The following is a 23,362-nucleotide window of genomic DNA, read 5'->3' as shown; positions in this document are numbered from 1 at the left end:
CGAGTTGGCATATTGGAAAATGGGCCAAATCAAGTCAAATGTGTTTCTTTATACAAGCCGACTGATTATTTTGTTTGTAAATTGTCTCTCAGTGACTTTTCAAACATTTGCGTCTTGTACGTCATCATTTTACAAACTATAAGTTGAGGATGGATCATTTTTGTCAACAACAAATAAATAAATCTGACCATAAGTCTGAGCAGATGATGAGATTAGATGAGAGATGTTGAGCTAATACAAGGCAATGTTTCTCCATGCATGCACATTTTCCTGAGGGGAAAGTTTTGAAAGTCAGTGTGACCATAGACTGTATAAGAAGAACTGGATAAACATCCTGTGATGTCATCCATTGGTTTTCTGAAGAAGGCTTTCGAAGCCCCTTTTCTTTCTTATCATTTCACAGTGAATGAGCACACCTAGAAACTAGCTGGAACGAGCCTACCTTTAGTTTAATTACCACAAATTAGCTGTTTTAGCCAGGCTTTGCTCATGTTGATTAAGCTAAATAATAATCCTAATTAATGTTGGCTTACTTTCACGCTGATGAAATCTGTCAACCTGCCCTCCTTTCTGATGTTGCCACCAAAAAGACATTTTGCTGGGATGTCAAAGTTAAAACAGACGTTAGAGCGACCAAAACCGCCTGCACGACAATGGCAGCCTTGTAGTCCCCTGGAGCTTCATCACAGCGGGCTCCTGGCTCCTTCAGCCGAGCCACAGCAGAGGACGGAGCAACGGTGGTTTTCCAATGCCGTTTCTGTGGCTACATCAGAAATGATGATGAAGCCCTGTGGTCCCTGTGGATTTGTCATCCCTTGGGCTTGGTGGAGTCCATGCTAAGTTGCTCAACCCAAAAGGGTAGTCTACCTGGAGGGTGGCTCAGATGGAGGAGCTGGGACCCAGCTGAGATGAAGCTCAGGGGACTGCAGGGCTGCAATCACTAAGCTTGGACATGTTTAGCAGAGGCTGCCCCCTGCATCGCTGATGTTCGTTCTTGGACCCTTCCAAGCCGACACACAGCCAGTCGCATCCATGTGCTAGTACAGGGGTCGGCAACCCGCGGCTCTAGAGCCGCATGCGGCTCTTTAGCGCCGCCCTAGTGGCTCCTGGAGCTTTTTCAATAATGTTTCACCTTTTTTTCCCCTTTTTCTTCTTTTTTGCTTCTTTTTTTTCTTCCTTTTTTTCTCTTTCTTTTCTCTTTTTTTTCTCTTTTTTTCCTTTTTTTCCTTTTTTTCTTTCTTTTCTTGTTTTTTTTGCTTTTTTCTTCTTTTTTTCCCTTTTTTCTTCTTTTTTCTTCCTTTTTTTCTCTTTCTTTGTCTTTATTTTCTCTTTTTTTCCTTTTTTTTTCTTTCTTTTCTTGTTTTTTTTCTTTTTTCTTCTTTCTTTCCTTTTTTCCACTTTTTTTTCTTCCCTTTTCCTTTCCTTTTTAATCTCGACGTTTCCACTTTTTTCTCAAAATTTGAACTTTTTTCTCGAGATTGTACTTCAACATTAATCTCAACATTTTGACTTTTTTCTCTAAATTTTGACTTTTTTCTCTAAATTTTGACTTTTTTCTCCACATTCTGACTTTCTTTTCGACATTTCTCCTTTCACCATTTGTCTTCATTCTAAGGCTGATACAAGACCTTTCATTTTTTACGGCTCCAGACATATTCGTTTTTTGTGTTTTTGGTCCAACATGGCTCTTTCAACATTTTGGGTTGCCGACCCCTGTGCTAGTACAATTAAAAGCACAACACAACATAGTCACTTTAAAATAGGAATAACTATGACTGTTAGATTTTTATTCACAGATTGGATGTTAAGACCGTTCTAATAGCTAAAGTGATGACAGCTACCCACTGGCTTCAGCCAGCTGTCAGTCAAAAGAATGTACCCTTAATTATGCATACCTTTCTTACTCTAGTTTCAAGTTTATTTGAAATATAGACTTGAAAATTGAAACTCTGTGTAGTTTTACCCAGCCTGCAGTTGTCATGGAAGTGAAATCTAGCTGTGGGGACCGTTGGACATTTTTACGAGACTCAAAGGAGATTGCCTCACGTTTGTAGCCCCTAGTGGCCAGTCAAGGAACTGCATGTAACTTAAATTCCTGTGTAAGTTCAGCTAGAGTCTGGTTCACAAAGTCAGACTTGTTTGGAGTGTTTGACTCAAGGACACGGCTGCATCTGCAACACGGTGGACACAGTGGGGAGATAATGTCTCGCGGCCCACTTGGGAACACCTTGAAGCCTTCTCTCAGACCCGGAGGAGGTGTCTGGTGAAGGAAGTCGGCACAGCTCCGCTCTGACGGCTCTCTCCACGGGACACACCAGGAAATTAAACTTGAATGGAGAGAGTTTTTTTTTTTTTTTTTCCATGGCAAGACTGAACGTGCATGTGTGTCTATGTCACCGCCGGGACACGGCTGCAGTTGAAGGGAGTTTGCTGCTGGATGGGACCAGCCAGGCCTTGTCATCCACACCACATTCAGCTCCTGACAAACACTGACACAAGCGAGGACTACTTGGGTGATGAAAAAATCCCCCGCCTGCCCCTGATGCACAATAAAGACGTGAGAACGGCATGTTTTTAGTTTTTTTTTTTCAGCTCGGTCAGCGAACACACAGCGATGCCAGGCCTGACTCACAGACCGCACTTTGCCGGGGACGTAAACAAACGGCCCTGGTTGGTCCCGAGAAGGCCACCCACTGGTGGGGAGGGCAGATCACTGGCTCTGGCCAGTCATTACACAACATGAGCTGCGGTTAATGCCGACTTTCTGGACCACTCTGCCTGTGTGAGTCATCCTCTCCTGTCATCTTGCGGTGTGCAATATTTTAACAAGATAAAAGGATCTTGTAATTTAACTTGTGTTTGATGGCATGGCATATAAACGCTGGTGAACACCGATTTAGTCTTTGTTGTGTTTTTGAGCTCGCGGGTCACAAAATAATCTCCATGCAACAGTTGTCATCAGGAGGGAAAAAGCAGTTTAGTTAAGTTGAACTTAAGGTTTTCCCCTTTTCTGTACTTTGAACACTTAGTTGAGTGTTTGAACAGAAAAACTCTGACCTAACACAAACCTGTCACTTTGGTTGGGTGCGTCTGGGTCAGGAAACTGCACATGTTGAGATGTTCAGAGTGCTGCAACTTCAGATCCAGAGTAGGATCACCCCGATGCAATATCTACATTTGGCGTACCTCAGAAGATGGTAGCACTAGATTTGAACACTAATTTCAAAAGAGGATGCCCCCCGACAGAAGAGGGGGATGGACTGTCTGACTCCACCCCCAAAGTCAACTACTATGGCCAACGCAGTAAAGTCTACTTTATCTCTGGGGGATACAGTAGAAAACCTCCACAGAGTCTTTTAATGTGGAAATCTCAGTTTCATTTGAATGAATATTTGATGATATTCAAGAAAACTGATTTAGCTTTTGCACATCTTGTAAGAAAAAAAAATCATGAATTGTCTTTTTCAAGTTCAGCAGATTTTGAAGACCAAATAAAAGTACAAGGATTACATTTCAGATTATTGCTTTCTACGACATTCGAAGTTAGGAATAAACGGGGATACCAGTTTTATCATAATAAACATATTACAATCATGAATATTATTTAGTACGTTAAGTTCTGATTCTGTTGCAGAATCAAAGGTGTAAATAACTAAATTGATCTGCTGAACTCCTGCTCCTGGTTTTGGGAGCCACCTCTCTTCTCTCTATCACGTCGCCGTGACAACATCAGATCCGTGTGTGTGTTTTGTGTTCTCGTCCTGCAATAAATATATCTGCTGGAAACATGGCGCTTCAGCTCTGCCCCCTCAGGTGTGCCCGCGATCGTGTCAGATAAACCCGTCCTCCACCTGCAGCCGCCCCCGACCGGAAACAGCTCCTTACCGTTTCCACGAATCACCGCCGAGCTCCTCTCATGTTTTCCCACAACCTCCGTCAAACGCCCGACCGCTTTAAAAGTAGAAGCAGCCTGTTGTGGTTTGCGCCTTGTTTGTTAGTTTTTCAGTGATGACGTCTGTGCTGTGTAGCTCTGTAAACCACAGTCATTTCCGACGCTGCCGCTCTTTTTTTCTGCTCGCATGCCAGATAGTGTGTAATCACATGTGTTGAGTTGCACCTCGTGAGGATGGGTGTTTACTTAACCGCAGCCATGTCTGCTTCAGTTCCGACCATAACAAACCTGGATATGCTGAAACACTTGTGCTGATAGCCCTCTTAACGGCCTTGTTAGCGTCAGACCTGCATTTTCATTGCTCCATTACAGTTTAAATATATCTCCTATTAATCATGTAATAAGATCTCTCAGCAGGCTTCCGGATCTGCGGCTCAGCAGAGGCACATGGTTTGGCAACCACACTGTGGAACCACTACTACTAATACTGACATATAATAAGACCGCAGCAGTCACTTAAGGAGTATATTATGATGGATTCCTGAACCGAGGCGCTGTTGAACTGACTTGTGCAGGACTGTGTGTGTTGGACCACATCCTTCCCGTAACGGGCTTAAGTACGGGATAGGGAACTTTTGAACCCCAGGTAAAGCAGATTCCCACATGTCAAACATCCAGCTTTTTTTCCAGCCATGTGACCGCACCCCGTTTAAGCCCATGCATGTACCACAGTTAACTGCTCTTATTAAAAACTGGAAAAGCTGCTGCAGCGGCGCTGCAAGCAACTAGACCTCCCTCCTGCATATAATGTGTCATCTGCACTTTGAATATCGCCGACAGTTACGAAGGAGAGTGTTGGACTTCTCTGTGCACACATGTGGATAGATTTGGGTTTTTTTTGTGCCTCTGTGTGAGCACACTTCCACTGCTGTATTTAAGTCGAGCCATTAGGTGTTTAAACTTGTGTCTCCTGCTCATTATGCGTGGTGAAACCATTGCTATTAGTTTTCTCTCATCTTCTGCCGGAAGGGTTTTCTCAGCTTGCATTTATGTGAGAAACAAGGATCAGCAGAGAAATGCCTCCGAAGGGCAGAGCTGATGAGCCGGGTGACATCGGGGTCAACTCGGCTCCCATCACTCAGATGCTGCTCCGAGTACGCGGCGTCAGGTGAAGATAGCTTCCTTCCCGTCAGGGTCTCTGCAAGTCGTCTTGCTGACTCATCAGAGACACTATGAAAACTGAAACCATCCGCTTTACAACACGCACTAAAAGACCCATGATAGCGTGACTCAGACTATACAACTCCTCTTTTTGTGCAGACCGACGGTCGTCTTCTAAAGTCCAAGCTGCTCGGTTTTCACATTTATGCCTCATGAAATGCTCAATTTTCTGACATCAGTAGCAAATATACTAAAATCCACTTACCGGTAGTTATTAGAATATATATCAATTAAGATGCATTTAAGTTTTCTCTTTAGAAGAGTTTTAATGCACCGTTGATGCTCCTGTTATATTGTTTCGTGCCACATGAGCGGCTAGTTTGGTTTAAATGCTGCCAAGTCAACGTTAAACCAGCCGTAGACTCTCTTTCCAAGTCCAGACGGCATTCAGACACTTTTAAAAGGATAGGAGTGTCCTAACCTAAAGGTCCACGTAATTAACCGATAGTTAAGACTTCACTGGACTGTCCCCAACCTTGTTGAACTCTTTGAAGCTTTTAAATCACACGCTGTGTAATAACACCGTGCATAAAATGGGAGGGGAGAGCTGCAGCAAATTTTCTGAGCCTTGTTTGAATACAAAATTGCTCTTATTTGCATGTGAGGCTGATATCACACTTACATTCTGTCGTTTGGTATTTCCCTCCTTTTGCTTTCACGCCATCAAATGATTGTTGGGCAGCTACGGCCTCCAGAAACATTGGTCTGTTTCGGGCATCAGAATGTGCTGTAGTTTTGTGTTTTGTACCCTTGTGCCTTGTAGTTTGTGTTTTAAACTCAGTTGTGAGGTGGAGAAGATGCTGCCGGAGCTTTACTGGAGTTTGCGCTAAGATGTGAGGCTTGAGACGCGACTGCCACCTAGTGGCGTCTTACGGTACTGGCATCTGTCTGTGTGAGCAGGGCTCTGTCAGCAGGCCACTAAAGCAATGATGATGCGTGTTGTTTTGGAGACAAAACCACTCTAATAAACATTTACTTGAAGGCCAGTAAAAACACTGCATTTATCTATCTATTTATTTATGTTTTAATTCAACTTTCCTCCATTGTGTGCTGTCTCCTCCAGGCTCGCATGGCGCTGGATAAAGGAGCTCAAGCCGTTATCTTTGATGTCAGCGATGACGCCAACGCTGCCGCCGAGGTGAGCGTTCCCCAGCAGCTTATTTCTTCATTTATAATGCGTGGTAGAAATGTCACACTCATATCTGCTCTCCTACCGTCTTCTTTCGTGCGACACACAAACACAGATATACACACGAACCCAGCTGAAAGAAACAGACTCCCTTCCCCGTCCAGTGGTGCTGGTGGAGGCTTACAACGCCGAGGCCCTGATGAGTTTGGTCAACAAGAATGAGGAGGCCAAGGTTGTCATTGAGATAAAGATGGAGCCTAAGTGGGTAAGCAAGTCTTGCCTTTCCATTATTGTCAGAAGGAGAGGAGCTGGGAGGTAGCAACACAATAAAAAAGAAGAACATATATAATAGGGCTGTGCGATTAATCGATTTTAAATCTAAATTGGATTTATTAATCACAATCGATGTTAAAAAAAGGAAAATCGTAAAATCGATTTTCCTTTTTTGCAGCTGGCTGCATTACAGACAGAGCTCATCTAGTTATCTTTGTTTGGTCAAGAAAATTGTAAATGTTGTCACTTTACTAAACTCAAGGAGGATTTACAGTATCTTTCAATTGCACTTCATTCCCAATAGGGAAATTTGTTGCTATTTTTCTTTAAAAATAAAGATGAAATATTTGAAACAATTTATTCCATTGTCTTTTGTAGTTTTACCAAAAAAATCGAAATCGAAATCGAAAATAGGGTTTTCAGTGAAAAAAATCTGGATTTTATTTTTGTCCAAAATCGCCCAGCCCTAATATATAATAAAGAAAGACTTTTTTTTATATTCATGAATGTCTTTTATTGTCAAATGTTTATTTTCTACCGTTTCAGCTACACTACGATGTGAGCATCCTCCTCACCATCGTCCTGGTTATCCTCACCATCATCCTCATCTTTGTGTTCCGCTACAAGTGCAAGTCTAACAGGACCTGGGTGAGTGACAGCAACAGCTTATGCCAGCAGAAGTTGGGATCCGCAGCACAGCCAGGGATCTTCCCAGTGTTTTCCTGACTCTCTGCCTCTCATCCATCCAGGATTCTGTACATCAGCAGACCATGCGGGCCATCAGTCGACTGGAGACCAAGACCTACAGCTCCCAGAGCTGCGCGGGCTCACAGCGCCACCATGGGGGCTGGGGCTCGGCCAGCAGCTCCAACTCCAGCCCCGTCTGTGCTATCTGCTTGGAGGAGTTCCAGGACGGGCAGGTAGGGCGGAGACGGAGGGAAATGAGCCATGTGTGCAGGTTGTGACATCTTCAGTTGTGCCTCATCTACCTCTGTTTCACCTTCATCAAAGCATCTGAGGATCATCTCCTGCGCTCATGAGTTCCATAAGGACTGCGTGGACCCCTGGCTGCTGCAGCACCGCACCTGTCCTCTCTGCATGCACAACATCATGGGTGAGAACCAGGGTTATAATAGTTTTGAATTTTTCATTTTAGTTTAGTTTTATTTCGTTTTGACTTTTTCTCCTTCAATTTAGTTAGTTTTAATTCGTTTTTAGTGTGGGTTTGCTAGTTTTTATTAGTTTTTATATTTCAAAAATGCTTGGTTTTAGTTTAGTTTTTATTAGTTTTAGTTTTAGTTTTAGTTTTGACGTCACGGACCGTGAGGCGTCAAGGTGCCGTAGCTGCCAGTTGGAGATAAACGGCCAGAGCAGAATAAATTGATCATACCAAGAGGTTTATATTGACAAGGACAAAAACGGAGGAAATTATATCTATAATTTCAGTTAGTTTTAGTTAGTTCTCTAAACACGCAATATAGTTTCAGTTAGTTATCGTTTTTGTCTTTTAATTTTCGTTTTTATTTAGTTCAGTTAACGAAATTGTTTTTTCAATTTTAGTTTTCGTTATTTCGTTCGTTTTCGTGAACAATAATAACTCTGGTGAGAACCAACAGATTTTTTTGTATTGAGAGAGTGGCATTCATTTTTGCTCTTTATTAAAAGACTGTATTGTGATTCCTGCTGTGGTCCAGGGTTATAATAGTTTTGAATTTTTCATTTTAGTTTAGTTTTATTTTGTTTTGACTTTTTCTCCTTCAATTTATTTAGTTTTAATTCGTTTTTAGTGTGGGTTTGCTAGTTTTTATTAGTTTTTATATTTCAAAAATGCTTGGTTTTAGTTTAGTTTTTATTAGTTTTAGTTTTAGTTTTAGTTTTGACGTCACGGACCGTGAGGCGTTAAGGTGCCGTAGCTGCCAGTTGGAGATAAACGGCCAGAGCGGAATAAATTGATCATACCAAGAGGCTTATATTGACAGGGACAAAAACTGAGGAAATTATATCTATAATTTCAGTTTGTTTTAATTAGTTTTCTAAACACGCAATATAGTTTCAGTTAGTTATCGTTTTTGTCTTTTAATTTTCGTTTTTATTTAGTTCAGTTAACAAAATTGTTTTTTCAATTTTAGTTTTCGTTATTTCGTTTTTGTGAATGATAATAACTCTGCTGTGGTCCACAGGGACGGAGCGACAGCCTCAGAGGAGCAGACCCCAGCGGACTCCTGAGCAGAGCCAGGGCTTCCTGCATCCCCAGTCGTACAGTAGCCCACATAACCACCCCTTCCCCCAGCACGCTATCCCATTCTCCATGAGACCCCACTACCCCCCCGGGCCCTCGGGACCCTACCCCAACCTGGGCCACTACAGCGGTGCTTCCCCCATGGACACTCAGAACCTACACTACTTCAGCAGTAGGCAGCCGGGTGCAGGCTGCGGGTACCACCACCACCAGGCGTCAGAGGGCCCTGGGAGGCCACACAGGATGGGAGGTAACTGCAGGACCTCCACCCACCACTACGCCCCCCGCCGGTCCTGCCACAACTACCGCTCCTCCTGTCCCGCCCAGCGCAGCGCGTCCAGCTCCAGACTGCAACACGCCCTCTCGGCTGTGCCGCCGAGCCGAGGCGCGGCGGTCCACGGCCGGCAGGACGAGGGGAGCTGCTCGGGCGGCAGCTACCACACGGAGCGCAGTGGATACTTGGCGGACGGGCCCGCGAGCGACTCCAGCTCAGGGCCCTGTCACGGCTCCTCCAGTGACTCGGTTCTCAACTGCACCGACGTGTCCCTGCAGGGACTTTACGGCAGTTGGTCCACCTCCCGCAGCTCTTTGAGTAGTGACTATAATCCGTTTGGGTATTTCGGGCAGGGTCCCGGTCCCGGTCGGCCTCCCCACAAGAGCAGTCCGGAGGCCGGCGCCCAGGCCCGGCCCAGGTCTCTGGATTCTGTGGTGAACAAAGCGAGTGGGCCCGAGGAGCAGCCGCAGACTGTTCTCAGCCACTTCCACTACCATCGCCACAGACACCACCACTACGAGGACGGGGAGCACGGCCAGGGCCTGAGCAGAGGCTCGGATGAGGATCAGGGGGCCGGCGGCGCCGCAGCCGCGCTCTCCACGGACTCGCCCGTTTGCCCCCCAAAACACCCCCCCTGCCACTGTCCCAAGCCGGACCCCACAGACCGTCCCAGTCCCGGGACGGAGTGCCAGGACCGTGACCCCCCCAGCCCCTCGGGACCTCCTGTCCTGGTGTCCCCAGTCTCTGTCCAGCTCCAGTCCCACTGCTGCCACCAGGGACACGGACACCCCCCTGCTCCGCTGGGGCAGGTGGGAGGCTGTCTGCTCGACGGCCCCTCCGTTCGCTTCCACCAGAACCTGCAGGACCTGCAGGACGACCGCAGCATCCACATCTACTACCGTCAGGGCCCCGGCTGCTGCTGCCCTCCCCCGGAGCTGCACCCGGCCCTGCTCCCCCTGCCTCTCATCGTGGATTCTGGAGGGATGGACGACTGGCCGTGCTGTAGCGGGGCCCACGTCGTGTGGCAGAAACGGGTGCAGCAGGCCCATTCGGAGCCTCAGCTTGTGGGACCCGGGACCTCAATGGACAGACTTCCCTGCAGGCTCCACCAGGGCCCTGCCGGGGACCGGAGCACAGACGTTTGTTTATACTGCCAGTCTTTTCACAGCAATCAGGGTACGTATCACTGCACTATCTCTAACAGCATGACACAACTGTGTAGCCATGAGTCCTGTTCTGGTCAACGTTTGTTATATTTTCTTTTAATATAGCTCTAGAATTCTTGCAAACAGGATAATATCTTGTTTTTTTCTATTTGTTATTTTAAATCATTCTTGCCTTCTGGGATGGGAATAATTTAGGTCTGGAAATGAGGTTAAAAACAGATTTTTCTTCACAGTGGTGACATCAACAGGTGATCAGAAGTATGATTTGGTAAAACAGAATGTGTAAGAAAGAGTGAGACGATGCATTTTTCATGTGAAATTCATGTTAGTTGCTATAAAATCTGGGGTGTCAGGAAATATGCTGCAGGTCAAACATGTAGGAATGCATCTATATTACCTGGAAAAAAAAGACTTTTGGTCTTTACTATATTATTTATTTATTTATATATACATATATATATATATATATATATATATATATATATATATATATATATATATATATATATATATATATATATATATATATATATATATATAGGATAACAAGTTTGAATAAAATATATTTTACTCATGAAATGACTATAACAAAATAAACAGAGAAATGGAAAATAGGAATGTTTCTGAAAAGCTTTCAAAGCTTTGAGTTTTTTTTTTTATTTCTGAGTTTAAACATTTGCAAGAAAGCCGAAAGAAAGAGCAGAAGAGAGTTGGAGAATATTAGCAAGCAAGTAAAAACCTGGTAGCCGCTGATCTTAGAACTTGTGCAGTGATGAGATGAACTTCCTATTCCTCCAAATAGAACACAAAATACAATATAAAGTTAAAAAAAAAAAGAAATAATTCTGAGCGTATAAAGTCAAGGTTTCTCAATTTCTTCTGAGTTTACCTATTTTTTTTTTTTTTACTCTGATTGTAGGATGTGTTTGGGTTTCTGTTTTGTTTGGTCCGTTTCCTGTCCTAGCTTGAATGTGACTCCAGCTGCTGTTTTGTCCCCAGGATCAGAAGAGGAGTCTGGAGTGTGAGAACTTGTCGCGTCCCAAATGCTACACAGGAGCCGGAGTCAAAAAGCCTCTCGTCTTCCCAGAAATTCCAGCAGCGATGCCTTCGATCAGACGATTCCTCCGCTGCCCTCATACGATTCCTCTGCTCACACAAGGAAATTCTCTCTATTCTAGAACAGCACAAAAGCCATCATTGATAATTGAAATCAATATATTCTTAATGAATCAAATACGTTTAAGATGGAGGAAACGACTGTTTTCGACTGTTTTCCTTCTCCTCAAATGCGGGAGGAATGTTTATGATATCCCAAGTTCCCATGCTCGTCGTTGACAAAGAACCATCCTTGCTCGGGGTGTTCAGCTCGCATGAAGGGAGACCCCATCTTTGTATCAGAGAGCTTGATTCATGGAAAAGGTACTTAACTTTCATTTGTGCAGTCTTTGCCTTCCATTGCTGAGTCCAGCCTCAGCTGAGAGATGCTCTTCTCTCCAGCCTACCTCAGCTCAGATTTCCTAATACGCCTCACACAGGGGGTCTTTAAAGGTACTGCTGTAGTCATTTTGTTATTACTTCTTTTCACAGCCATGTAGCTCCCACAAACTCATTTAAACTAGTCTAAATGGAGAGAAAGGTTTATGCTCAGCTCCTCAGACCAGCAGCGGTCGCCGAGGTCGCCGAGGTCGCCGAGTCCTACACAGGCCTTGTTTTTTCATAATTTCAATAATGGCAGCTGATTTTGTTTTTCTCTTTTTTTGTAGTTTTGTCATTCTTTTCAGCTTTCAACGAGACCGTGTTGACTGAATCATGTTATCTTCATTACAAGCTATAGTCGTGTTTTTGTCATTTCTCTTGCCTGTGGTTACTTCACATGTTGGAGCTCAGTGCTGTTGAACCCCTCGGACAGTGGCCTTATCGCAATGATAAGCATATTCTCCCACCTTTTAACTCCCCCGCCACGCCCCGTTGTCTTCCAGTTCAGACGCTCCCCTTGTTCTCTAAAAACCAAGGCTCTAGAAACATACTCTACTCAGTCTACCAATCTTCTCAATCATCGAAACAAAAGAAATGACTTATAATGTAACTGGAGTAAAGCTGCGCTAGGTCGCCCTGGCCGTCGCGAGCATCGGCTCATTCTGCCGCCGCCGCCGCACCGGTTTGATGAAAGCTCGGTGCTTTCCCATGATCCATCCATCCATCCATTTTCTATACCCGCTTAATCCTGTGCAGGGTCACGGGGGCTTTCCCATGATTTCACATAGTAATGGGTAGAGCCTGGGAAATGTCTCAGGAACAATAAAACACTGGAAAAATAGGGAGAATTCACCACAGTTACTATTTGCTAGCAGTAAGCCTAGATTTCTAGGCTACACAGTTACCGTAATAACACCGAAATTGGTGATGAACCCTTTTTTTTTTAACAAAAATCTTTTAAAAAAAAGAAAGAAAGAAAAATACATTCTAAACTAAACATAAAACATGTTTTCACACCCAAAAACTGTTAATGAAAGTAATAGTTAATAGTCTTTGTTGCTAGATATTCCCTCTCGTCGGTCCAGTGGACTGACGGACAGACGGAAAGGGTATTCCAAGAAGATGACTGATCAAAGTCAATATGCCAGATAGTCTAGGTTTTCTGCTTAACAGAAAGTAAGCTGAGATCAGACGAATAAGAATTTGGATTTGTGTTGGACTTTCTTTGAAAGGCTCAGCGAAAATGTGAAGATTAGAGACGATTACTTTTCGTTTGTTTTTACGGGGGTGCATTGAGACTGCAGCAGACTAAAAAGCTTGTGGACCTGCAGTGGAACCAGTAGCACTTACTAAACCCTCTAATGTGCCTTATTCATTCAAACTCAGTCAGGAAGCTCCCAACACACAGCTCTTACCTGTCGAACCAAAGAGGCAAAATCTTGAACACAGTGAAGCTTGTTGTATGTGATGTGCCTTTTATTTTTATTTTTTTTTACATTTTTTTTCTTCATCCAGCTGTTCTTTTGAATCTCAGCGCATCAACTGGAGGAGATATCTTTGTGGACATTCATGCAGACGGTCCGCTGCAGTCCGCCTCTGCCATACCTCACTTTAAATGTGTCAACGCAGCGTTCCTTTAGCTAAAGTGTCAGGGTTGCCTTCTTATCCCCACACAGTCCCAGAGACTCAGATGGAAATGACTGAATATAAGCAGCACTTTGGCATCGAAAATATTTTATATAAAAGAAAGATAAAACTAATAGTATTAAAGTAAACAAGCCCAACGCCAACAGCACGGGGAAAAGTAGCATTTAGAAAATGCCGGAAAAATCTGGTGTGATTTCATCCTGTTCAAGATCTTTCTCTTTGTGTTGTTCGTTTTTGTTTTTGTTTTGCAAGAATTGTGAGCTAAAACTGCCTTTTCTAATAGAGTAAAGTAAAAAAAAAAAAAAAAAGAAAAAATGTCCCTCCAGAACCTAAAGGGATATGTCAGTATATTTTGGATACTTTTGTGTACAAAAAGAGAACAACAAAAAGAAATGAAATAGTGTTGTATTTTATATATAATAGAACATTTCAATATAGTGACATGTCACTAATATATTTATTTACTAATATATTTATCCATTTTGTCAGGTTTGAAAGAATGGTTTCTGTATAGACTGAAATGTTTCTGTATGGAAACGGACCGGTGCCATTGCAATGTATCAACCTGTCTTCATTCCAATTATATGCAAATAAATTATTTTGAAGTAAAACCTTTGTGCTGAATTCTTTTTTTTTTGTTTGTTTCTTTGCTGCAGAATTGTAGAAAACTCTTCCTGCTTCCTGATTGAAACTGTTGAAAACTAATGATGAATTGATTAAAACATCTAAAAACGTAGAATTCTTGTAAAACAAATTCTGAATCAAACCGTCTCGTAGGTAGAAAGCTCACAAACATACCAGGTCATGTTTTTGTACTTTATTTTTCACGAGACAATGTGAGAACTGATGGCAGAGACAATGTTTGCTGCATTGCTGTTAAGACATTACAACATTTTTCTCTTAATTAGCAGTAAATTTGTGATGAAAACCCTTATATTTTAGGAAGAAGAGCATTTTAGTAAGTAACTACACTCACTTTATTATTATTTATTATCATTATTGTCTGACTTTGATGAATAAGCTATAGTGTAAATAATGAGAAATGACTTTGCATTGTTGATGCAATGAGTTTAATTTCACAGTAAATTACAATCCAAGTTAAAATATGACTTTAAATGATGTTTATTTCAGTAAAGACATGTTAAGCCAAACTTCTACTAGCTTCATCTCAGTGACAGCTTTATAAAGACATCAATTTTCAAATCTCAATTCGGCAAGAACATAATGAGGGTAAACTTCACTTTTAATACTTGAATCTCCTTTTCTCAAACTTACATGCTGGATTACATGAACAGAAGTTATTTTATTTAGCCAAATACAACAATTTATTGACACCTTAAAGCATGTCCAATGATGGCTGCAGCTTTTCACGTTAACATTTTCAACACTTATACAGGTTTCGTATATATTGCAATTGCGTGTGCATCAGTGATCATCTCTATGGGATGTCATCCACAGCCATGTAGCCTGCAGTATAAGAGTCAGTGTGGTTTGACGGCAGCAGTCGGGAATCAGTAAAAGGCTTTGCCCTGCCCTTCAGGTGTTAGCACAGTGAGGTTACCCCTGGCGTCCTGGTCCTTCTCAATAGCCTCAAAGAGAGACTTGAAGTTTCCTGCCCCAAAGCCCTGAAGAGAGAACACAGACACAGATGGTTAACTATCTAAAGAAGTAACTCCTTCTTTGTCATTTGTTATGGCCCTGGGAATCATCTCACAGACAGCTTTAGTAGCGTTTGATGTTGGATCACAGACAGTCAAATATTCTCTAAGGGTTCAAGCATCATCTCCGCTCTGAAATGGGCCAGCACTCACACAGAGCTCGCAAATTAATCATGTAAATATTTTCATAGACAATCAAAAGCTCAAGTGTCAGTGGTTTATGTTAGGTAGTCTTTGCTGTGGTTCAGTGTCTCACTTTCATGCATTTTATCACATCTGTAGACTTTGGAGAGTGACAAGATGTGCCTGCTCTGACATGCAGAAAGGGTGCTGGGTGTCATAAATTAACCGCTGCAGGGTGCAACCCAATCCAGAGATTCCCCCTCGCTGTGAAGAAGCGAGCCTTTTAATCGGTATCTGTGATAGATTTACTGAGCTTTTATAAGTGGGCCTGTCTGATACCGGTCGCTCTGGGTGGGAGCTGTAAACAGGTGTTCAGGCAGGAAAAAAGGATAACAGACCACCAAGCAACCACGAAGATAGCTACGGCTTCAAAGTTTCAATAGACTTTTACAATTGAAAAAGAGTATTTTCTTTTAGTTTGAACTCATTTTTCATTTCTTCTTTTTATGGGACGTAAACAAGGTCTAGTTAATTGAACCTGGTCACACTGAGGGTCAGTCATTGCTAGACTTGTAGTTTTTGAGACCGTCTCGAGACCACTTTTTTGTGGTCTTAGTCTTGTCTCAGTCTCGGACTCAGATAATTGAGATGACATTGAACAAACCAAGGTGACAGAATCTTGTGATCTCCAGTTCTTCCTGTGGTTACTGTACAGCTTTGTTAACTATTTGTATTTTGCATTTGATTTAATGTTTTAGTGCATTTACATGTGTGTCTATATTTAATTACAGTATTGTGTTTATAATGGCCTGGTTTGAATAAATATATGGCATCATTAGCCTTTGAATAATATTTACATATCATTGTGATTGACTAAGCATTAGGTCTATGCCATTGCGATGATGCTAATATACAGTGTAATTTGGCTAGAAAAAAATAATTGTGTGTATCTTTAACGTTTCATCTACAAATTAAGTACAATTTAAATCAGTAACATTTACTATTCATTAGATTTTTCTGAGGTGGAGGGGGGTGTTGGAGGCTGGTTATTTTGTTAGGTGTCTTTGGGACTAGTTAGTAGTCATGTCAATCCTTAAAAGCACTCGAGTCAATCCTCAAATAGTGTAGAAATAGCGGTAGTGCAGTCGCCACACATATTTGATCTCAGCTGATTGATGAAAACATTTACTGTATATTGAGTTCACACATAAGACATGCACTTCTCTATGTTTTATTGTGCTGCAGTTGAATACGACCTCATGTAAACTAAGCAGCTGAACCAGGATGGTGCTGATGTTCTACAAGTCAAAGAAGATGACTAAATAACTAGGTTTTATTGTTTTGTCTCTGTCTCGAGCTGAACTAGTCTTGGTCTTGATACTCTCTGATCTTGGTAGTGTTCGGTTTAGATGGTCTTGCCTACAAGTCTAGACGGACATTTGACCTTTTGACAACTTGTTCCTGAGGAGGTTAATCTGGTTGTGCTCTCAGTGACAACGTGAACAAAGACCTTCATCTCACAGAAACCAAGCTGCCTGGCTGGTCACTTACAAAGTGGTTGTTCCTCTGTATGACCTCCAAGAAAAGTGTCGGCCTGTCCTGCACGGGTTTTGTGAAGATTTGAAGAAGGTAACCGTTGTCATCAAAATCCACTAAGATTTTCAGTTCCTAAAAAAAGAACACAGATCAATTTTACTTCAAGTACTAAAGTGACTCTTTAAATATCCAGCTTGCAGAAAAAACCCTTACCTGTAAGCGGTCCAGGTCCTCCTTCACCTTGATTTTGGCGTTTCTGAGTTTCTCCCTCAGTGTCTTGTAGTACATGTCAGGTGCTGCGAGGAACTCCATCCCTCGTTCACGAAGGTTCACAATCTGTTAAAGCACAAAAAAAAAAATCTTAGATGTCAAAAGCAGAACATTGTGTGATCTAGAACGCTGTTTCCCAACCCTGGTCCTCGAGGAGCGCTGCCCTGCCTGTTTTACATGTTCACCTGTGTCAACACACCTGATTCTAATTAAAGGTCATCCTCAGCATGTCATCAGTCTGTTAATGACACAAGCAGTGGTGGACAGTAACGGAGTAAATTTACTTGAGTACTGTACTTAAGTACATATCCAGAGGATTTGTACTTTACTTGAGTATTAGATTTCTTTGGTACTTATTACTCTTACTTGAATACATTTCCAAGACAAATATTTTTACTTTTACTCGAGTAAATTTCTAGGAAGGCTGAAAAGTACTCGTTACTTTCAGGTCTGCTCTTTTTTCTTCTTCCCTAAAATCCTATTGGACACAAGCTGTTTTTGTCAAAGGAGGAGACCTATCACAGTGCACGCTCTCCACTGGGATGTACGTAAAGCGGAAATACGTCAAGCCTCCTCAAAACGATACCGCCAAAGTAGCCTGCGTTTGTCAAGACAGAGCCGCAACAAGTCAAGACAGAGCCGCAACAATGGCTACGCCTGCTTTTTTTGTAAAGCAGTGGTCTTTGAGGGGGATCCAGACTTAGTTGGATGGTGCAGGTTCAGTTGGTTTCAGTTCATGATTGTTAATAAACTCTGCATCATCTGCTGTATTTATGATCCCATTCATTTGATTTGTCTTTGGTGTTTCTGCAGGTTTTATATAACATTGTGGTTCTAAAAGCAGCACATCAGTGCAGCTGGTTTCAAAGAGTTAATTCTCAGAAACAAGAGTTAAAAGATCCTTAAATTAATTTAGAAAATATATAGTAATTTACTGATGTGGAAAATAAGAAATTTACTATTACTCTTACTCTTACTTTTACTTAAAGTAAATTTAAAAGCATTTACTTTTGGATACTTAAGTACCTTTAAAAGCAAGTACTTTTCTACTCTTACTCGAGTAATATTTTGACTGAGCTACTTTTACTTGTAATGGAGTAAATTTTGACCAGTAGTATTTGTACTCTTACTCAAGTACTGGGGTCGAGTACTCTGTCCACCTCTGGACACAAGTATGTCCATCAGGGTGTGTTGAAGCAGGGAAACATCTAAAACACGCAGGACAGGGGTACTCGAGGACGAGGGGGTGGGAAACCCTTATCTAGAATATGATTAGCAGAGGTCTAAAATGACGTGAAGTATTCCCGCTTATCAGTCATCAGATACTCACGGCCTGAATAATGTTTGACGTGTTGAGAGCAATGTGCTGAACGCCTGGTCCCCCATTGTAGTCCACATATTCCTGTGAACAAAAACATACTGCACTCTAAATACGAAGATTTTAATATCAGAGTAACTTGCTTTACTGTTTGCACACTAGCTCCTGAGGCTTTTGGAGTCTAGGTTATGGAAAAGCCTCTGTTTGGAACATAAACGCTCAAAGAAAGTGAGTCCTACCTGAATTTGTGACAACTTCTTCCCCGTGGCAGGTTCATTGATTGGCATCTTAATGGTTTCTTCATAGTTTGTCATCACAATAGATCTCAGTGCGCTGTATTGTGTGTGGATCTGCTTGTCATCGATCGACCAGAACCGGTGGAACAACAGACACTTCTGATACCTGGAATTTAAAGAACATAAATCAAACAACTGGTGAGAAGCCAAACAAATCATTAAACAATATCTATTTTTCTTGTTGTTGTTGTTTTTTATTATTGGAGTAATCATTTTTCAGTATTCTTGCTATTGATCAGCAATGACCTGCAACAGGGGTACGGTGTTTACTTTGGCTGTTAGCCTTGTGTGATCACTGTACAAGCAACGGGTGTACGTGCACTCAAACAGGGATCTTACCAGTCTGAAACTGGCACCATTCGATCGTCTGGCTGGTTTCCAACAATGTGATCAATGAAGTTCAAACCTGCTGGTGGGCTACAGAGAGAAGAGAGAAAAGGCACCACATGGGTAATTTTCCATCAAGCTCCAACCTTCTATGTTCAATATCTCCTATACGTGGGGGTTTAGGGTGGGGGGAAGGACACGCTCTGCACAAGTAAGCAGCCCAATGCAGAGACAAATAAGACAACCATGCATGCCTGCACTTACAGGTCAGTTTACAATCACTAATCCCCCTAACCTAAGAGCAGGTCGGAGGACAAAGAAGAAACCCACAGAGAAACCAGGTGTTTTTGTCCCATTTTTCCTGCATAAATGTCTTGAAGAGTGCAAAAGCTTCAGGTTACTGTTCTATATTTTTTGTTTCACACTTCTCCACAAGACTTTAAGCGGGACGGTCCAGCATCGTAGGACCTTCCTCCCCAGTCATGTCTTTGTAATGTGTGCAGAACAGGGTTTTGCATAGTCATGTCGAAAAATACCGTACAATTCCATAAAAGATGTCGTCTTTTAGGCACCATATGTTGCTCTGAAATCTGAACGTACTTTTCTGCATTAAAGCTGCCCTTGCAGAAGGTAAATGACCTTTGCCAAGAGCACTGACACAACCCTCACAGACATTGACTTTTCAACTCGTTGCTGATAACAGTAGATGGTGCTCTTCGTATTTGCACTGGAGCACACAGAAAACTGATTCATGTGACCGCGATACACATTTCCTCTCTGTGGTGGTTAATCCCAGATGCCTCCGAGCCCAGAGATGTTGATGCAGCCTCCGGAGAAGGTTAAAATAACTCTCTGAACTTTTTCCAGACTCTTCAAATCATTCTAACATTAGAGCAGGAAATACACTAATCAGTTCAATTCTTTCTTTGAAGAACATTGTTCTATTTTCCCACAACTTGTTGACAAAGTGGAATCGATCTTTGCTCCTCAAAGATTCAGCCTTTTATGGATTCTGCTTTTCTATCAAATCCTAGAGTTTTACTTTCCTTGTGTCTGTATTTTCAATACCATCCCTTTTTACTTGTTATGGGGTTGTACCCAACACCTAATTAGTAAAAATTACCCTTCGTATATTACTACAGAGAGGTAAAATTCTGTTGAAAGTTTTGAGCAGAATCAATAGTATTAATGGTATTACTTTTTGTGGTATTTACATAGTGCAGAAGTATCATTTGATTTCTACTGCACTCACAACTAAAATTGATGGGTTACAATTGCTGTATTTAGAATAACTTATAGTGTTTTATTTGTTTAAGATGATGTCAAGTTATTCATTCAAATACAATGTGACTTTAGAGCGAAATATAATTTGTAAACCTTCAACCAGTGTGTCCTGAGTATACTTGGAACTTAATATATCATATATTTTTAAATGTTTAGAAATGTACCACAGAGTGTTATGTATATGTATATATATAAAACTAAAATAAAACAATTTAAAAGACCACAATATATATTTGCATATTTACAAATGTTACTTGACTCACAGTTTGGCTAACAGAGGATCCCTATACAGAGGCTCTTTGTAGTTTGGCAGGAAAAGGCCTTTGTAGGGTCCGAGGTACTCCACAAACGTGTGGGTTGTGTCTCCATACTGGGGATAAAGCATTAGCACATTAGCATTAATGTACAGCTTCTTGTGTGTATTTATAGATGGCTTTTAAAAGTGAGACGTCCTTCATGTACCGTCTGAACCACAGCATACTTGACCCTCCCATGGCTGTCCTGCTCCACCCAGGGCTGCTTGACGATCACAGCGCCTCGCTCCCTAGCAGTCTGTCAGTGGAGAGGTCATGATCAGTGGATTGGTGTGGAAAAACAGAATCATACAACACGGTTTCTGCCTCGGGAGAGTGTTGGAAGCGCTCTTTGGAGGACGGTTGACCCCCTGTATGTTTTTCAGGTATGAACGTTCATTTATGCACCTTACAACAGCAGCCTTGTTGATCTCTTTAGAGAGTTGGTTCAACAGTTTTGCAGTCACGTGACTCTCAACGGAGAGACAGTTTATCTAAACCTCCAATCTGGCCTTGGCTGAGGTAAATGGTTCAAACGAAATCTTTTACAATGTTTGCTCCTCTTTCAACACAAAGTGTGTTTGTGTAACACACTTTACGTCATGCGAAGAGCTGTAGTACAATGTTAAAACACACAGTTCAGCCTGAGAGACAATAGAAAAAATAGAAAATATGAGTGCGGGGAAGCTCGAATCTGTTTCCCCTACACCAATCATTATTCAATCTCAAATATTACTCAGTGGTATAAATTTAAAAAGATGTAAATGAAAACAATCTCAGCACAATTTGTGAGGCACTTGCACTTTGCTTGAATATTTCCAATTTTTTATGTCTACCCCTCTCCTGTTCAGAGGCTATTCCTTTCCTTTTCACTTCATTATCATTTATCTGACAAGTTTTTTAAAAAGTTAGAAAATGTCTACAGTAAATCAAAGACCATCACAGATTTAAGACTAAAGTAAACTAATCACACTTTTACCAACTGCAATGTTTATTTGATGCAGCGTCACTCAAAAACATCATAAACGCAACTTTGAAACTGGTACCTTTTGGATCTTTATTATGTTTAACGCCCATACATTCGGGATTAAACAGAGTTTTCTGTTCCTTCATAAGTGTATATGCAGGAATTACTTGGCTTGGTCTTGATACGTAGTAAATGTTTCAAACATGTCCGACAAACATCCAACACCACATCAGAATATCTCTGTGGCGTTACCTTGACTAAGAAGTCACAGTCCTCAACTTGGAAAGCAACGTCTTTGACCCCGTCTCCATGTTTAATCAAGTGTTCCCCCATTTCTGAAAGAGGATGAAAGCATGTTGACAAAGAGTTTCACGTTACACATGGCCTCAAGAGTCCCGATGAGAGGACTTACCTCTGTTTCCAGGATTCAGTGGAGATTCGAACACAAACATGACCTGTGAAGGGAAACATGCAGGTGGGAACAGTGTTTGTGCAGATGGAGGATGGAATCATTGTGATTTTAATCAGTTCACAATCGCTGCATGGCTTCATACCTTATCCTGTCTGATGACATGAGACACTACCTCCCGGCTGCCTGTCTCCAAACCCTTGTAGGCCAGAGGCTCGAAGCCCATCTTATCACAGTAGTATCCCGCTGCCTGCAAAGTGATCAGACTTGATGAACTCACAAAAATCTGTTCAACTACAGTGAGAAATGCTATGATGGTGTGTTTGATGAAGGATGTCTCCCCAGAATGAAGATGAGAGACATTAAAGTGTAAACTACCCTTGTTTTGTATGTATCAGTCTTTACCTGTTTAGCATTGCCAACCCAGAAGGTGATATGATGAAACCTGACAAACTTTCCCCTTGCGGGCTAAAATGTGAAAACATAACAGAAGAAATTACATTTACAAAGCAATATAGATGTATAAAAGAAAACATCAGAAGGCAAATAACCCATAATGTTTCAGAAATAAAGGTGCTTCACATACGCTGCCCAAAAAAGAGAGAAACTCAACCTCACCTTCTCCCCTTTATCCGTGTAGCTTGTCTAAAGAAGAAAGAGAAGATGTAAATTATGATCCATTCATTAGCAAAGCCTTAGATCAACCTACATTCAACAGATCCAATATTTCTAAGATGGCTTAAACAGCTCTTATTTACTCATAAAACCAGTATCTTCAATATTTCGGAGATGTCGGTATCTAATATTCCAACATCATAATAACTAGGTTTATACTGAAGCTTCTTACCATGACTGCAGCCGAGTCGGATTCAGTCAAAAGGGAAGTCAAAAATCTGAGCTCGGCCTGACTGCATTCAGATAAGTACTGACCTGATGACCAGCTGTGATTGGTCCTCTAGGACCTACACCCACCCGTCCACCTCCTCAATTCTGGATGCACTTTACCTGAAAGGTCCAGCTTCAGAGGTCCAAGGTCTGCCACCTTCTCTGAGACAGTTGTCCTCAGAGATGCAGTTCATTGAGGAAACATGGATACATTAACCACTGCTAAGCTACACATGAGATAATAATAATAATAGTATTAATAATGAGATAATACAAGTATTTGAAATTAGGATGCCCCTGAAACACAGAAAATATCTCTCATGTGATGTAGTAATATTATAATAGTATAATGCAGTATAATTCAATCAGGATATGAATAAATGTATTTTTTTTTTCCAATGAACTGCTTCTGCAAAAGTAAAAACGCCAACAGTTCTAATGGAAAGTATGAAAGTTGTGTTTGACCAGTTCCACACAAGTTCTTCTGAGATCCTCTCTGGTCCACCACCAGAGGGAGCAGCATTGCCAGACGTGACTCAAACCTTTCAAACAGCAACCAACAACCTCAAACTTTCTGTTGCATGTGATGCAGTTATGAATTATACTTGCAGATAAGCTTTTCACTGTATCTATTTAGTGGTTCTGTTATAAGTCCCATGTCTTACTTCTTTCCATTCGG

General features: G+C 41.8%; 2 protein-coding genes across 3 annotated transcripts in view; one reads left to right on the top strand and one right to left on the bottom strand.

Moving 5' to 3' along the window:
• The window catches only part of LOC133459825 (E3 ubiquitin-protein ligase RNF43), a 103,746-nt gene extending 89,831 nt beyond the window's left edge, over positions 1 to 13,915 (top strand). For both annotated transcript variants that reach the window (XM_061740131.1, XM_061740132.1), the window contains exons 3-9: positions 6,177 to 6,251; positions 6,358 to 6,507; positions 7,062 to 7,163; positions 7,265 to 7,435; positions 7,527 to 7,629; positions 8,696 to 10,204; positions 11,194 to 13,915. In XM_061740131.1, coding sequence (XP_061596115.1) covers positions 6,177 to 6,251; positions 6,358 to 6,507; positions 7,062 to 7,163; positions 7,265 to 7,435; positions 7,527 to 7,629; positions 8,696 to 10,204; positions 11,194 to 11,219 — 2,136 coding nt within the window. In that variant the 3' untranslated portion in view covers positions 11,220 to 13,915. The remainder of the gene's footprint in view (positions 1 to 6,176; positions 6,252 to 6,357; positions 6,508 to 7,061; positions 7,164 to 7,264; positions 7,436 to 7,526; positions 7,630 to 8,695; positions 10,205 to 11,193) is intronic.
• Positions 13,916 to 14,370: 455 nt separating this feature from the next.
• Positions 14,371 to 22,715, bottom strand: hpda (4-hydroxyphenylpyruvate dioxygenase a). The gene is made up of 14 exons (XM_061740145.1): positions 22,646 to 22,715; positions 22,417 to 22,443; positions 22,204 to 22,266; positions 21,944 to 22,048; positions 21,802 to 21,844; positions 21,642 to 21,724; positions 20,592 to 20,681; positions 20,393 to 20,499; positions 18,858 to 18,935; positions 18,462 to 18,624; positions 18,235 to 18,306; positions 16,848 to 16,970; positions 16,650 to 16,766; positions 14,371 to 14,942 (listed from the first exon to the last, which is right to left on the bottom strand). The coding sequence occupies exons 1-14, from the start codon at positions 22,646 to 22,648 to the stop codon at positions 14,829 to 14,831; spliced, it is 1,188 nt and encodes a 395-aa protein (XP_061596129.1). The 5' UTR covers positions 22,649 to 22,715; the 3' UTR covers positions 14,371 to 14,828.
• Positions 22,716 to 23,362: the final 647 nt, after the last annotated feature.

The sequence above is a fragment of the Cololabis saira genome, chromosome 14 (genome assembly GCF_033807715.1).
Source record: "Cololabis saira isolate AMF1-May2022 chromosome 14, fColSai1.1, whole genome shotgun sequence".
Lineage (NCBI taxonomy): Eukaryota > Metazoa > Chordata > Actinopteri > Beloniformes > Belonidae > Cololabis > Cololabis saira.
This window is presented reverse-complemented; position numbering and strand designations above follow the sequence as displayed.